The following is a 16,143-nucleotide window of genomic DNA, read 5'->3' as shown; positions in this document are numbered from 1 at the left end:
GAACAGCTTCTACCACCAAGCCACAAGACTGCTAAATAGTTAACCAAATAGCTACCTGGACTATCTGCACTAACCTTTCTGACTCGTCACATATGCGGCTGCTTTTTATCATTATCATCACCTTACCCGTACCTATCTGTACATATCTATCTCAATTACCTCATACCCCTGCACATCGAATCAGTACTGGTTCCCCGGTGTACAGTATATAGCCACATTATCATTGTGTATTTATTCTTTGTGTTATCTATTATTTTATTTTTATTCTCTCTGCATTGCTGGGAAGGGCCCGTATGTAAGCATTTCACTGTTAGTCTACACCTGTTGTTTTCGAAGCATCTCTTTACACTACATAAGTATCTCTCCTGGACCTAGTTTGTGTCGTCAAAAAAGCCCCTTGAAGCTGGAAAGGCATGTGGCCCTGATAGCATCAGGAATGAAATGCTTAAACACAGTACTCCCGAGCTGTAGGATGTCTTCGGCCCTATTCCCTCTACGAGAGATGGAGAGTCTGAGGAGTGGAGTGACTAAACAGATGTCTACTTTTCAATTCACATGACATCCTCTCCTTACCTTTCGTGGCAACCTGACATTCTTGGTCCGCAGTTCAAGTTGACCGTAAATATCCCAGTAGCCACAAGCCAGTAAGTACAAACTATTTAACAACCCAAGCAACTTTTATTCTAAAACGTATTCCAAAATGCAATAATGCAACCAAACCATATTACACTCTTGATTAATGCAGACAATCCACAAGCATGTGCAGACAAAGGGTTAATTTTCCGGTCCATACACATTAAATTAGCTGACAATCCACAGCTAACTCCTGCTAGCTAGCTAACTAAGAAAGCTAATGAACAAACATGCTTCATGATCAAGTAACATTAGCAAATCGATAAAGTTACCCCCCCCATACGAATATAAATGTTCAGTAAGTTATCATATTGTCATTCATATTACTGCATAAATTAGGCTACACAACTTGGTAAACAAAATAATTTCTGCATCCTCACATAAATGTGCTGACTGTAGCTACGTAAATGCTGATGTTTAACTCAGGGCACACCAACCCTGTTCCTGAAGAGCTACTGTCCTGTAGGCTTTTGAGCCAACCCTAATCTAGCGCACCAGATTCTAATAATTAGCTGGTTGATAATCTGAATCAGGTTAGTTACAACTGGGGTTGGAGTGAAAAACTACAGGAGGGTAGCTCTCCAGGAACAGGGTTGGAGAGCCCTGGTTTAGCTGAAAGGCGCTCTTAGGCTTACACTAGCTACCGTATTAAAGTTACCTTAGAACAAACCAGGCTTCATTTGATCAATATCATGGAAGTCATATGAGGTAAAAGCAAATTGCATTTTAAGAATGCTTTTGATTCCATTTGGCATGAACAACAGAGGGAAAGTATTTGCACGTTTTGTTGATTTTAAGAATGCTTTTGATTCCATTTGGCATGAATCAAAAGCATTCTTAAAATCAACAAAACGTGCAAATACTTTCCCTCTGTTGTTCTGATGAACATGCTGGTTTATTAGCATGTGAATGTTCTGTGTTTGGGTAGAAATACCATTTTTGTTGCTTAGAGCGTTATGTTTTGTGAGGAAGGTCTGATTACAAAACCCTATAAAGCATCATTGGAGGTAGACTACACGACGTCATTAAATCCATTTATGTGAATAACAAATATTGCATTAAACTATAAGAGAACAGATTTTTTTGCACAAGAGGGGCCAGGGGTGTGGGTAAGACAGCCGTGCAGTCCAACCCTGTTCAACGTCTACATCAACAAACTACCGATGTTGGACCAATCTACAACTATCGGGGACTAAAAATCGGTGCCTCGTCTGGCAAAACATTTTATTCCATAAAAATACAATTCTCCAAAATAAATATTCCAATCTAAATCTGGTGCAAAATACTCAATTGTGTCATTTTACCAATTTCACTATATTGAAGTGAGGTTTAGGGATCAACCTGCAATTATGATTATAAGCATTGGGAGGGAAAGAAAACAATAGAGAAAGTACCAAATAATGCGTGCAGAGCGGAAGACGGAATATTTGCTCTAATTGATAATATAAAGAAAAGGACACTAACATTTTGGCACTATTTAAAATGAAACCCCAAAACATCCCTTCAATTCAAAGCACTGGAAAGCCAAGAGCTGAACCTTGAAAAGAGTCCCCTATGTCAGTTGTTAAAAACACTAAACAATCAAACACACAGGAACATTAATTAGATTGTTACAGAAATTAAAACTTCCTATTTTAAATTGGGAAAATGAAACAAAAACACAAAATTTGCTATTTGGCTCTAAAAAGATCATACAAATTGGCAGAATATCTCTACTCTGTCAGAGATACAAAACAGAGACAGATCCTGACCAAATACAGGCTTAGTGACCACCAATTGGCTATTGAAAAGGTAGACAAAAAAACAGTGCACTTCCTAATCCATTGCAAAAAATATTATTCAGCAAGAGTAATTCTTCTAAGAAATTACAAAAATGACTGTCCCATTGCGCTCTAGCGACTCCTTGTTGCGGGCTGGGCGCATACACGCTGACTCGTGTCGCCAGTTGTTTCCTCCGACACATTGGTGTGGCTGGCTTCCGGGTAGTGAGCAGTATGTCAAAAAGCTGTGCGGCTTGGCAGGGTCGTGTTTTGAAAGATGCATGGCTCTCAACATTTGCCTTTCCCGAGTCCGTACGGGAGTTGCAGCGATGGGAGAAGACTAACAACCAATTGGATATCACGAAATTGTGGAGAAAAAAGGGGTAAAAAGCACACAAAATTAATAGCAAAATGCTAATTTTGGTTTCAACCAGAGTGACTTAGAGAAGCAATTGATGATGATTAAATGCGTTGCTCAAGGGCACAGAGACTTTTCACCTGCAAACTTCTTCCACTAACAATAATAATAATAATAATAATAACAACAACACTTTCAGGCAGCTGAGACTACCTTTTCTAGTTATCAATATAATTATTGTTATTACTGACGGGAATACCAACTACATTTTCACTGTGGGACAATGTAAAAACGCACAATTTCGCCCGGTGCTGTCTAAATCCACCATTTTAGACTGCCAACACTCAAGTTTCTGTGGCTTAATGTTAATGACTTCCACATCTACTGACCACAACCACACAACTACTGACCACAACCACACAACTACTGACAACACCCACTGAACAAGTCCATACTATAGGGCCCAAAGAACCTGCAACACAACCACACAAGTACTGACCACAACCACAGAACTACTGACCATAACTACTGACCACACCCACTGAACAAGTCCATACTATATGGCCCAAAGAACCTGCAACACAACCACACAAGTACTGACCACAACCACACAACTACTGACCATAACTACTGACCACAACCACTGAACAAGTCCATACTATAGGGCCCAAAGAACCTGCAACACAACCACACAAGTACTGACCACAACCACACAACTACTGACCATAACTACTGACCACAACCACACAACTACTGAACAAGTCCATACTATAGGGCCCAAAGAACCCGCAACACAACCACTGACCATAACTAATGACCACAACCACACAACTACTGACCCTAACTCGGCTACTGACCACACAACGACATTCTTATTTCTCTAGCTAGCTAGCACTGTGTTAACAAATATAGACTAACTTGCTAGCATGCCATCCTTCAATCTAATCTGGAAATGTAGCTAGCAAGGTAACTAGCAAGCCAGAAATATTCAACTACGTTTTCACTGTGACACAATGTAAAAACACACCATTTCGCCTGTTGCTCTCTAAATCCACCATTTAAGACTGCCAACACTCTCTGTGGCTCTGTGGCTTAATGGTAACGACAATGGCTTCCACCTCTATATACCAGGGTTTCAGTCCTGCTTGTGGCAAAATAATTATCATACCTTTTTAAGTATATAAATTACAATTACTGTTGGGTTAAGGTTTATTTACATATAGTAGATTGAAGACTACTCCCTCATTCCACTAATACCACAGGCTCTTTGCAATTCTTAGAAGCCCACTGCTCTTACACTGGTAGAGATAGGAACACCAACTTCCTGATAGGTCTAATGTTCAGAATACTCTAAATTAAGAACCCTGAAATGAAGGACCCTGACACTGGTAGACACCTGGCTGTTGAATATTTTCTCTTCGTCAGCAGATAATACTGACGTAAGGCATGTGTGAAACGCAAAAGGGGAGACGAGTGCAGAGAGGAATCTTTTGATGCCGGTTTTATTGTCTTTTTAGAGTACCTGCCTGGCTGCACTTGTAGTAAAATGACACTCTTGTGAAAGGACTATAGTGGGGCCTCCACTTTCCATTTAACTAATCGCCATATGGTTTAGAAACTAAAACAAAACAATTTTGGGCAGATGGGTCATGTGCACCGAATTATATATTTCAGCAAATCTGCAAATAATCTGTGAGTGCAGCATCAAGGGAAAAAACAGGACTTTGCACCACTCTAGAACCAATGGAGAGATAAGATTTACACACTGCCAATTTGCTGCTATTGAGAGAAAGGGGCAGCAAATTATTTCACATTACCAATTCGGAACACAATCAAAATGCACAGGTTGGGGATGCTCCGGCACAGCTCATTGTGTAAAACTAAGATTCAGACATAAAAGTGGAATCTTAGTTAAAACAAAAGGCTGCCACGAGCCCTAATCCCCTTACAACAGAACAGTGCCCTAAAATAGGGTCTGCTAATAATTGTGGTCTTTATTGTTAAATCCGGGAACAAAAGCACTTTGTTTGGAAATTGTAACAGTGTAAAGGACAGTAGAGAAACTACAGGGGGTTTCCATCTGGTAAAGTAATGAATAGGCTACACAACCTGCGATGCCAACAGGTGACAATGTCTATTACCACAATAACAGTTATAAAACAATTGTTATGTTACCTGGGAAAGATACTTATGCAATGCCTGCCATATTGAACAACTAAAGTGATTTATAAAAATGGAAAATGCACTTCGTAAAGTCAATGTAAAGAAATGAAGCGCAAACAACTCAATTTGATCAGATACCACAAACGTATTCAAATAACATTAACAATTAAAAAAAGGTACATTCAACAGGGCTGCCTGAACCCTCACAACAAAATCACCTGCTAAATGCCTCAGACTGACAGCTCAATCAGCAGGTGCAACTCTTACCTGTATGATAAAATGAACACGAGCAAATAACTACAGACTCATCATACCTTTTCTAAGACACCAAAAGGTCAAATCTTTAATATCCCAATGACAGACAAAGCATAAGTCTTGACACAAATAAATAAAACAGTAGGATAGATACATTACCTGCATTTATGTATGGAACTCCTTTGAATTTGACGACCCAGTTCACTTTAGACCATTCATTCATTCCTACCCGACTGAGGCAAAAACAAGACTGCTGCGAGGCAACAGAAACAGGAGGCAACGGCAACAGGCTGACTGAGCAACCGGGGCAAAGCTTCATGCAATCACCCACCCCTTCTTACTCCCTCTCCTCCCCCTCGCTCTCTCGCCCTCCTGCGCTCTCTCCATCTCTATCCTCAGAGAAAAGAGAGCAGCCATCTATAAAAGACCAGGGAGAAATATAAAGGAATCAGTGGTAATTGGCGCTGACAGCGAGCGGCTTGCCAAACTGGGCCTGGATTTAAGATCCAGCCTCACCCCCCCCTTCCCCTTCTCCCGTTTGCCTTACCCTGCTTGGTCCAGCAACACCACATGCTCAAAGAGGCTCTGAGGGTGGATTAGTGGGAGGGAGAGAGTGATCTCAGTCAGTCAAGCTAATGAGCAACCTGACCACCCGCCTACCCCGGCGCAGGCGCACAGAGCCAGTCTGACCATTGATATAAGGCGAGATCAAGAAGCAGGCACCTTTCAGCTCTTAGACACCATCCCGGACCATCATCCATTCAAAAACTAAAAGTTACACGTCACATTCACCAAATGTCTTTAAATTGGACTGATTAACTATGTTTCATACATATATTTACATATAAATCCTCAAAGACCATAGACAAAATATCCATAAAATAGAAACACCTGACAACTGATGGTATTACTCTGGGCCTACTTTCTTCTAATTGGTCCTAGTAAATCTTCATTGAGGAGCACAAACTTTAGCAGTTCACAAATGCAGACAGGCTTAGGTTTGCATGGTGTGGTATTTTCTCTAGAGGCAAGAACGACGGGTGTGGATTGGTGTGTGTGTGCGAACACTATGTGCATGGTTGTGTTTAGGCTGAGGGTGTGGACATAGGACGTTTGCCAGAAAGGCAATAAGTAGGTGAAATAACTACTGACAGGTGCACTACTCAGTAAATAGCCGTCCACAATGGAACGGTAATGGGACCACAATGTAACAGCAATATGATCACAATGGGTCGGCAATGGGGACCAATGGCACCAGGTTTAGGGTTAATTTCTAAGGGTTATTGCTGCAGACTGCATCTGGGGGTGGTGATTTAACAGTCTTTAGTCTCGTTGACACCCCCCCACATTAAAGGGGAATTTCACCCAGGCTCTGCCACAACATATAGTCATTACTATATTACTATATTCTTGTTCTGAGAAATGAAGGTTATTCCATGTGAGAAATTGCCAAGAAACTGAAGATCTCGTACAATGCTGTGTACTAGTCAGAGTTCCTCTGTGTTCTTTTTCCCATCTTAATCTTTTCTTTTTATTGGCCAGTCTGAGACATGGCTTCTTTGCAACTCTGCCTAGAAGGCCAGCATCCCGGAGTAGCCTCTTCACTGTTGATGTTGAGACTGGTGTTTTGCGGGTATTATTTAATGAAGTTGCCAGTTGAGGTTTTGTAAGGTGTCTGTTTCTCAAACTAGACACTAACATACTTGCTCAGTTGTGCACCGGGGCCTCCCACTCTTTCTATGCTTGTTAGAGCCTGTTTGTGCTGTTCTGTGAAGGGAGTAGTACACAGCGTTGTACGAGATCTTCAGTTTCTTGGCAATTTCTCACATGGAATTGCCTTCATTTCTCAGAACAAGAATAGTTTCAGAAGAAAGCTCTTTGTTTCTGGCCATTTTGATCCTGTAATCGAGCCCACAAATGCTGGCGCTCCAGATACTCAACTAGTCTGAAGGCCAGTTTTATTGCTTCTTTAAAATGAGGACAACAGTTTTCAGCTGTACTAACATAATTGCAAAAAGGTTTTCTAATGATCAATTAGCCTTTTAAAATGATCAACTTGGATTAGCTAACACAAAGTGCCACTGGAACACAGGAGTAATGGTTGCTGATAATGGGCCTCTGTACGCCTATGTAGATATTTAATTAAAAATCAGACGTTTCCAGCTATAATAGTCATTTACAATATTAATAATACCTACACTGTATTTCTGATCAACTTGATGTTATTTTAAATGGACAAAAAAAATGTGTTTTTCTTTCAAAAACAAGGACATTTCTACGTGACAGTATCTTGGTCACGTAATGTTTACATATCTTGCATTACTCATCTCATGTGTATATACTGTTTTCTATACTATTCTACGGTATTAGTCACTTAATAATGTTTACATATCTAGGCATTACTCATCTCATATGTATATACAGTTTTTCTATATTATTCTAATGCATATTAGTCTGTCCCGCTCTGACATCGCTCGTCCATATGTACAGTGCCTTGCGAAAGTATTCGGCCCCCTTGAACTTTGCAACCTTTTGCCACATTTCAGGCTTCAAACATAAATATATAAAACTGTATTTTTTTGTGAAGAATCAACAACAAGTGGGACACAATCATGAAGTGGAACGACATTTATTGGATATTTCAAACTTTTTTAACAAATCAAAAACTGAAAAATTGGGCGTGCAAAATTATTCATTATCAAGTCTCCGTATAAATGCACCTGCACTGTGATAGTCTCAGAGGTCCGTTAAAAGCGCAGAGAGCATCATGAAGAACAAGGAACACACCAGGCAGGTCTGAGATACTGTTGTGAAGAAGTTTAAAGCCGGATTTGGATACAAAAAGATTTCCCAAGCTTTAAACATCCCAAGGAGCACTGTGCAAGCGATAATATTGAAATGGAAGGAGTATCAGACCACTGGAAATCTACCAAGACCTGGCCGTCTCTCTAAACTTTCAGCTCATACAAGGAGAAGACTGATCAGAGATGCAGCCAAGAGGCCCATGATCACTCTGGATGAACTGCAGAGATCTACAGCTGAGGTGGGAGACTCTGTCCATAGGACAACAATCAGTCGTATATTGCACAAATCTGGCCTTTATGGAAGAGTGGCAAGAAGAAAGTCATTTCTTAAAGATATCCATAAAAAGTGTTGGTTAAAGTTTGCCACAAGCCACCTGGGAGACACACCAAACATGTGGAAGAAGGTGCTCTGGTCAGATGAAACCAAAATTGAACTTTTTGGCAACAATGCAAAACGTTATGTTTGGCGTAAAAGCAACACAGCTCATCACCCTGAACACACCATCCCCACTGTCAAACATGGTGGTGGCAGCATCATGGTTTGGGCCTGCTTTTCCTCAGCAGGGACAGGGAAGATGGTTGAAATTTATGGGAAGATGGATGGAGCCAAATACAGGACCATTCTGGAAGAAAACCTGATGGAGTCTGCAAAAGACCTGAGACTGGGACGGAGATTTGTCTTCCAACAAGACAATGATCCAAAACATAAAGCAAAATCTACAATGGAATGGTTCAAAAATAAACATATCCAGGTGTTAGAATGGCCAAGTCAAAGTCCAGACCTGAATCCAATCGAGAATCTGTGCAAAGAACTGAAAACTGCTGTTCACAAATGCTCTCCATCCAACCTCACTGAGCTCGAGCTGTTTTGCAAGGAGGAATGGGAAAAAAATTCAGTCTCTCGATGTGCAAAACTGATAGAGACATACCCCAAGCGAATGACAGCTGTAATCGCAGCAAAAGGTGGCGCTACAAAGTATTAACTTAAGGGGGCTGAATAATTTTGCACGCCCAATTTTTCAGTTTTTGATTTGTTAAAAAAGTTTGAAATATCCAATAAATGTCGTTCCACTTCATGATTGTGTCCCACTTGTTGTTGATTCTTCACAAAAAAATACAGTTTTATATCTTTATGTTTGAAGCCTGAAATGTGGCAAAAGGTCGCAAAGTTCAAGGGGGCCGAATACTTTCGCAAGGCACTGTATATAGTCTTAATTCATTCCTACTTAGATTTGTGTGTATTGGGTATATGTTGTGTAGTTTGTTAGATATTATTTGTTAGATATTACTGCACTGTCAGAGCAAGAAGCAGTAGTGTTTGTATGGTTTGTGTTATGTGTTTACAGGTGGTTAGGTAGCCCGAGGACCACACAGTACCTTCCAGACCATGTAATCAATTTAGTCTACCCCTCTTCTCTTTTTACCTTTTCTTTTTGTAAAACTCAGGTTATCTGGAGTTATTCCACAGTGATCTGCTGACAAATACCCCAAAGTGGAGGCATTTTGGGCCCACAAACATTAGGGATCGAATACACCTTGCGGTTATGGAGCACAAGAAGATTGAGGGACAGAAACCGGCAAGGGACACAAATATATAAAAACAAGACTATAACAGTAACGACAACCACCTCATTCTTCTCTCTGCAGAATCTCAAAACATAAAAGACATGCCAAGGTCTACTATTGACAAGAACTACAGTGGGGCAAAAAAGTATTTAGTCAGCCACCAATTGTGCAAGTTCTCCCACTTAAAAAGATGAGGCCTGTAATTTTCATCATAGGTACACTTCAACTATGACAGATAAAATTAGAAAAAAAATACAGAAAATCACATTGTAGGATTTTTTATGAATTTATTTGCAAATTATGGTGGAAAATAAGTATTTGGTCACCTACAAACAAGCAAGATTTCTGGCTCTCACAGACCTGTAACTTCTTCTTTAAGAGGCTCCTCTGTCCTACACTCGTTACCTGTATTAATGGCACCTGTTTGAACTTGTTATCAGTATAAAAGACACCTGTCCACAACCTCAAACAGTCACACTCAAACTCCACTATGGCCAAGACCAAAGAGCTGTCAAAGGACACCAGAAACAAAATTGTAGACCTGCACAAGGCTGGGAAGACTGAATCTGCAATAGGTAAGCAGCTTGGTTGAAGAAATCAACTGTGGGAGCAATTATTAAGAAATGGAAGACATACAAAACCACTGATAATCTCGCTCGATCTGGGGCTCCACGCAAGATCTCACCCCGTGGGGTCAAAATGATCACAAGAACGGTGAGCAAAAGTCCCAGAACCACACAGGGGGACCTAGTGAATGACCTGCAGAGAGCTGGGACCAAAGTAACAAAGCCTACCATCAGTAACACACTACGCCGCCAGGGACTCAAATCCTGCAGTGCCAGACGTGTCCCCCTGCTTAAGCCAGTACATGTCCAGGCCCGTCTGAAGTTTGCTAGAGAGCATTTGGATGATCCAGAAGAAGATTGGGAGAATGTCATATGTTCAGATGAAACCAAAATATAACTTTTTGATAAAAACTCAACTCGTCATGTTTGGAGGACAAAGAATGCTGAGTTGCATCCAAAGAACACCATACCTACTGTGAAGCATGGGCGTGGAAACATCATGCTTTGGGGCTGTTTTCCTGCAAAGGGACCAGGACGACTGATCCGTGTAAAGGAAAGAATGAATGGGGCCATATATCGTGAGATTTATAGTGAAAACCTCCTTCCATCAGCAAGGGCATTGAAGATGAAATGTGGCTGGGTCTTTCAGCATGACATTGATCCCAAACACACCCGCCCGGGCAACGATGGAGTGGCTTCGTAAGAAGCATTTCAAGGTCCTGGAGTGGTCTAGCCAGTCTCCAGATCTCAACCCTATAGAAAATCTTTGGAGGGAGTTGAAAGTCTGTGTTGCCCAGCAACAGCCCCAAAACATCACTGCTCTAGAGGAGATCTGCATGGAGGAATGGGCCAAAATACCGGAAACAGTGTGTGAAAACCTTGTGAAGAATTACAGAAAACGTTTGACCTCTTTCATTGCCAACAAAGAGTATATAACAAAGTATTGAGAAAAACTCAACTTATTGACCAAATACTTATTTTTCACCATAATTTGCAAATAAATTCATTAAAAATCCTACAATGTGATTTTCTGGATTTTTTTCCCTCATTTTGTCTGTCATAGTTGAAGTGTACCTCTGATGAAAATTACAGGCCTCTCTCGTCTTTTTTTTTTCAGGCTAACTAGTTAGCCAATTCCAGTCATGTGCTAATGTTTGCTAGTAAACCAAGTTTTAGATGGCTGGTTGTAACGTTGTAGTTTGCTATTTAGTAGCTAGCCATATCTACGACTAAAAAGAGAATAGGTTAAACAATAGAGACAAAAAAATTGCAGATTGTAAAACATTATTTTTGTTCATACCTATGGCTACCGGTAGTTGTTTAGCTAACTTAGTTAGCTAGCTACCTAGCTAGCGAAGTTAATAAACAGAAAAATTATTTTATTTCCCTCCCACAATAACACAGTAGTAAGATAGCCAGCAATACACAATATGGGCTTCAGTAGATAAACTAAAGTTAGCTAGATAGCTAGCTAGGTGGCTTGCAGGAAAAATATTTTACTTAGCTAGAAATCGTATTATGTCATCTGCCCTCATGCTGGCATCGGCCATAGCTGAGCTTCTAATGTTTGCTAAATCCAACCCTTTGATTCAAATCATCTTTGCTATATTCAGGTTGAAGCATGTATGGTTGAATGTCACCATGTAGCTAATAGTTGCTCCATCTTCGAATTTGTGTTGATGAGAGGAATCACTTGAAGCCATTGCATCTGGTCAGTTCATTCAGTTTTGCCCAAAGGATTGTTGTATATCCGTATCCGCCTCTTCGAAAAAGCCCAGAGGGACAGGGGCCAGAGCACAAAGCACCGCCCAAGACAAGTTATTTTTTTCAGTCTCTGAAAGACTACGTCTTCTCGTATATTTAACAATGAATCTGCTGATAGGAACGTCGCTGAAAGACGTCTCTCTATCGAACAAGGACAACCATATCTGAACCCACAAACAGTTTAACAGCCTTCGCAAAATGCCACAGAGCTGGACTTCATCAATACACCGCAAGCCGTCATAGGGTGCATCATTCTGCGGGGGAAGCCCTGACCTGCCTTCCTCCTGTGCAATTATGTGTGAAACATCTCACGGTAATAGAAATGCCTCAGACATGATGACCACAAGTCCAGATTCCCCAGGGTGAGATTCCCCTTCAACTCCCTCTCGCCAGGAGGAAACGTGTGTTGCTGGGCATATTGGGACTACTTCGGAAGATTCAGATAGAAATGTGTTGTGCAGAAAGGGTATGTTCAATGCTTCTCTGCCATGTTATTGACCAGAATCATGTCTGCTCTGTATTGTATGTCTTTCTGTGACGCTCTAAACTTTGCACACACCTAATTTGAATAAGCTCTCTAGTCTCTTTGTTCCACACCCATCTATAATTACAGCTTTAATTCACTCTTATTACCTCTTTATAACCCATGTATTGCCCATTTATTACATGCATCAACCAACCAGGGTACAGCCGCTGACCACTTATTTGTTTTGTAGTTTTCTGCCTAATCGACTGTGTCTCCAATGACAGACAGTCTCAAGCAGGCAGACGGTGAGAGAAGCACCATGGCAGGTGGATGTGAAAGAAAGGAGAGGAAGAAAATAAAGGAAATGGTTTGTATGGGTTAAAAGAGAAGTCTTCTGCCCAGAGGGACGACAAGGATGTTGATTTGAGACGCACCTTAATTGCCCATGAGGGGATAAATAAAGTTGAATTGAAGCCACTAGTACTTACTCTTTATCACCCTAAGTGGGCCGCCTTCAGGCTGAGGAGAGGGGGACAGAAACTCCACACCTTTAGAGAGAGAGAAGAGGAGGAGAGGGAGAAGGGGACAGACAGCAGGTGTTCCGGAGGGCAGGAGAGGAGAGGACAGAGGGATAGGACCATTGACACAATTGAAGGAGGAAAAAGAGAGCTTGTTAGTAGACAACCGTAATAGAAGACAGATGAGTGTCAAATTCAACAGGACAAATCAAATATGAGAACGTTTTATCTCTATGGTTTTGACTATAGAGCGGCTGACATCATAGTGCTGACGCAACGCCCCAATGCTCTGGAATGGAACAATTGAACATATTGCTAAAATCACATTTCCCCCAACCATAGAAAACAACCACGATTTTTTGTAACTAGAACAGAGGAGCAGACAGGGCAAAGTGCAACCATGTCAGGTAGTGCCAGTCAGTCAAGAGAGAGAGAGGGGGAAATTAAGGAAATTGCTGAACACTAAACCGGTTCTCAAGGTAATGATAGCCCTGAGCGAGGGCATACATTTGTAATCAGTTATCTGGGACGGTAAAGCCAGACTCATCTCTCGGGCTACAGAATGAGATAACATTGTTCTAGTTTTGCGCCTGCCGCAACTCAGCTTTCCAGGAATTAGTGCACCATCAGGGGTAGTGGAGAAGGAGTCTGTTGACACTGGTTTTGCCATCTGTGAAACTAGTAAATGTAACATGAAAAATAACATGTTCAGAATGGACTGCAGTTACAAGAGGAGAGAAGAAGCACAATGCCAGAAAGAAAGGAAGGGGTAGTAAAAAATAGAGAGAAAGTGAAAACGAGGAAAGAAAAAATAAGAAAAAGAAAAATCGAAAGATCGCAGGAGTGATGACTCACTTCCTGAAGAGGACGAGGGGCGTCGCTGGTTGGTGCTTGAGGAAGGGCTGTACTGGAAGGTGGGCATTTCTGAGGGCAATGGCGGGGGAGGAGGGGGTGCCGGGGTGGGATTGCTGATGGGGAGTGGGGGCAGGGGAGGAGGGAGGGGCAACTCTTCGGTGGTGCTGTTCTGTGGGCTGGGGCCGGGGCTGTCAGCTGACTCCTCCAATAACAGAGAACCCTGATTGGATCATAAAGAATAGAAAATGGTTAGTTCATATCCCACCAGCCAAAACATATAACATGAGGAAAATGATAAGGGTTGCCTGTCCATCTTAAATATAAAGGGCACCATTTTGACAGAGTTAAAATGCAGAGGTTTCAAATACTTGATCGAAAGCACATTTTTCCATTGAATTGCCTACACGGTACAGTTATCTTTAAACCCAAATCAATCCCTTGCCATGGACATTGTGAAAAGAATAAATGCAACTAAAATTGTGACTTTTGATAACATCTCCCCATTTTTGCACAGTCAAAACATCACCCATCCGGATCTTATTGTGATCTCATTCCTTGACAGCTGAGAGGAAGTTGTCATAATGGTAGGAGCCAATGAACCATATCACTCCTGTCTTCGCAGAAATACCTGCTAAGACAGTCCACAGTAGCTGTGCTTTGCTGGTCCAATAACATTATTATAGTGGGAGGAGAGGGGGAGTAATACTGTGACAGATGTATGGTACTATAGTTGACTCTGAAATGACGGCTCAATTAAACATTTGCTGTCTTAAATCTACACAAAGACATTACACCCAGTGGGAATAATAATTGAGTTAATCTAGTGTCCTTCTGGGGTGTGGGGGGCATCTGTTGCTGTGAGTAATAACCCCCCACCCCTCCGCACCACCCCCCACTACAGCTTGACAGTGACACTAACACAGCTGTTGCAGAGTTAATGGACCGTGCCATTTAACCCCCTTCCTCCTCCTCTTTTTACACGCGTGCCTGTTATTATGCCCCTCTTCCCCTATAATGAGGGGATGGGGTCATCCAGAGGGGGGGGGGGTCTCACGGGGGTCGCTCTCCAGCACGTGCCGGGCCCCAGCTGCCGATAATGATTAGCCGGGGGCGACGTGGGGCACCATCTGTCCTGTCCTTGGGGACGCGTAGGGGTTAGGAAGCCCCACGGAGGTCCTAATTGGCTCAATGTAGATTACACCAAACTGATACCCATGAGATTTTGGGCCGCTCCCTGGGGGGCCTGTTGACTGTGCGTGCAAGACCTGATTGATCCGTGTCTGTAGAACTATTTGTCTGCTCAATTGTTTCTTCTGTGTTGACCGCAAAAATTGACATTTAGCTTATTTTATTTGAGACAATATTCTTTAGGTTTAGTGAGTACAACAAAACCATAAAGCCAACATAGATTAGACCTGAAACAAGACATTACCTTTAAAAAGATAAAGCACAGGTTTATACAAATTCAAGTCTGCATTTAAAGCATTTATTTTCCCTGGTAGTGCAGTCAGCACAGTCAGTCCTGGTTAGCTTCACTTTGTATGATATGGAATTGTACTTCGTTTCTTTGGGTCTGTGTTCTGCAGGTTACTTTGCACAGTTAGTGAGTAGGCAACAGATGGTAAACAGGGGTACACAGAGTGAGACACAGGCAAACACTGCTGTCTGTGGTGACCATAGAAATAACATGACTTTCTATAACAATTCTATTTCTATGGTGGTGGCCCAAGGCTAACGAAACACGATGGCCACAGACAAAATACACCTAACTCTGTCTCGCCCTACGTAGTCACACATAGCCCCAGGTGCACAACTCCAGTCCTTGATGGCCAAAGTGTACACTAGTTGTCCTCCTTGCCTTTTCAAATCAGAGACTAAATTATACCCCTGGCCTATCAGTGACACGAAGGCATCCATTAAATGTCAGGGAACAATTCAAACTAGGGATGCACGATATATCGGTGAGCATATCGGAATTATCAAAAAATCCAACACATCGGCCCAATGTCTAGTTTAACGCCGATGTCAAAGCTGATATAATGTAAGTAGATGACGTAATGACGCCACGAAAAATACAGTGCTACACAGAACAAAAAAAAATACTAAGCGCACACTTCCAACAACTAAACAAGTTCAAGTTGAGCAGTCATTTGAAAGAGTTGAGCGAGAAAACGCAAAGGTGAAATCCATTAACGCCACGATAATGGAATTCATTATGCTACTTGCTATGGGCGTCACGATGACATTTGGACCAGCGATGTCAGCCCCATCAGCATGCTGAGTCTGACAGCACAGTGGGTCGACAAGGATTTCGTACTGAGGAAGATTGTATTGCATGCTCAAGAATGTGCTGGTTCTCATACCGCTGCTGCCATTTCAATGGCATTTGAGAACATGTTTGAAACATGAACACACTTCTAGCGCCATTTGAACAA

The 16,143-nt window shown here is 41.8% G+C and overlaps 1 protein-coding gene across 1 annotated transcript in view; it reads right to left on the bottom strand.

Annotated features, from left to right (window-relative positions):
• Positions 1 to 16,143, bottom strand: part of LOC110491049 (espin) — a 119,737-nt gene that overhangs the window by 49,715 nt on the left and 53,879 nt on the right. Inside the window, exons 9-10 of the mRNA XM_036946772.1 lie at positions 13,709 to 13,928; positions 12,824 to 12,883 (exon numbers count right to left, since the gene is read on the bottom strand). Of these exons, the coding sequence (XP_036802667.1) occupies positions 12,824 to 12,883; positions 13,709 to 13,928 (280 nt within the window). The remainder of the gene's footprint in view (positions 1 to 12,823; positions 12,884 to 13,708; positions 13,929 to 16,143) is intronic.

The sequence above is a fragment of the Oncorhynchus mykiss genome, chromosome 16 (assembly GCF_013265735.2).
Source record: "Oncorhynchus mykiss isolate Arlee chromosome 16, USDA_OmykA_1.1, whole genome shotgun sequence".
NCBI classification, from domain to species: Eukaryota; Metazoa; Chordata; class Actinopteri; order Salmoniformes; family Salmonidae; genus Oncorhynchus; species Oncorhynchus mykiss.
The sequence above is the reverse complement of the archived record's forward strand: the minus strand, read 5'-3'. Positions and strand labels throughout refer to the sequence as shown.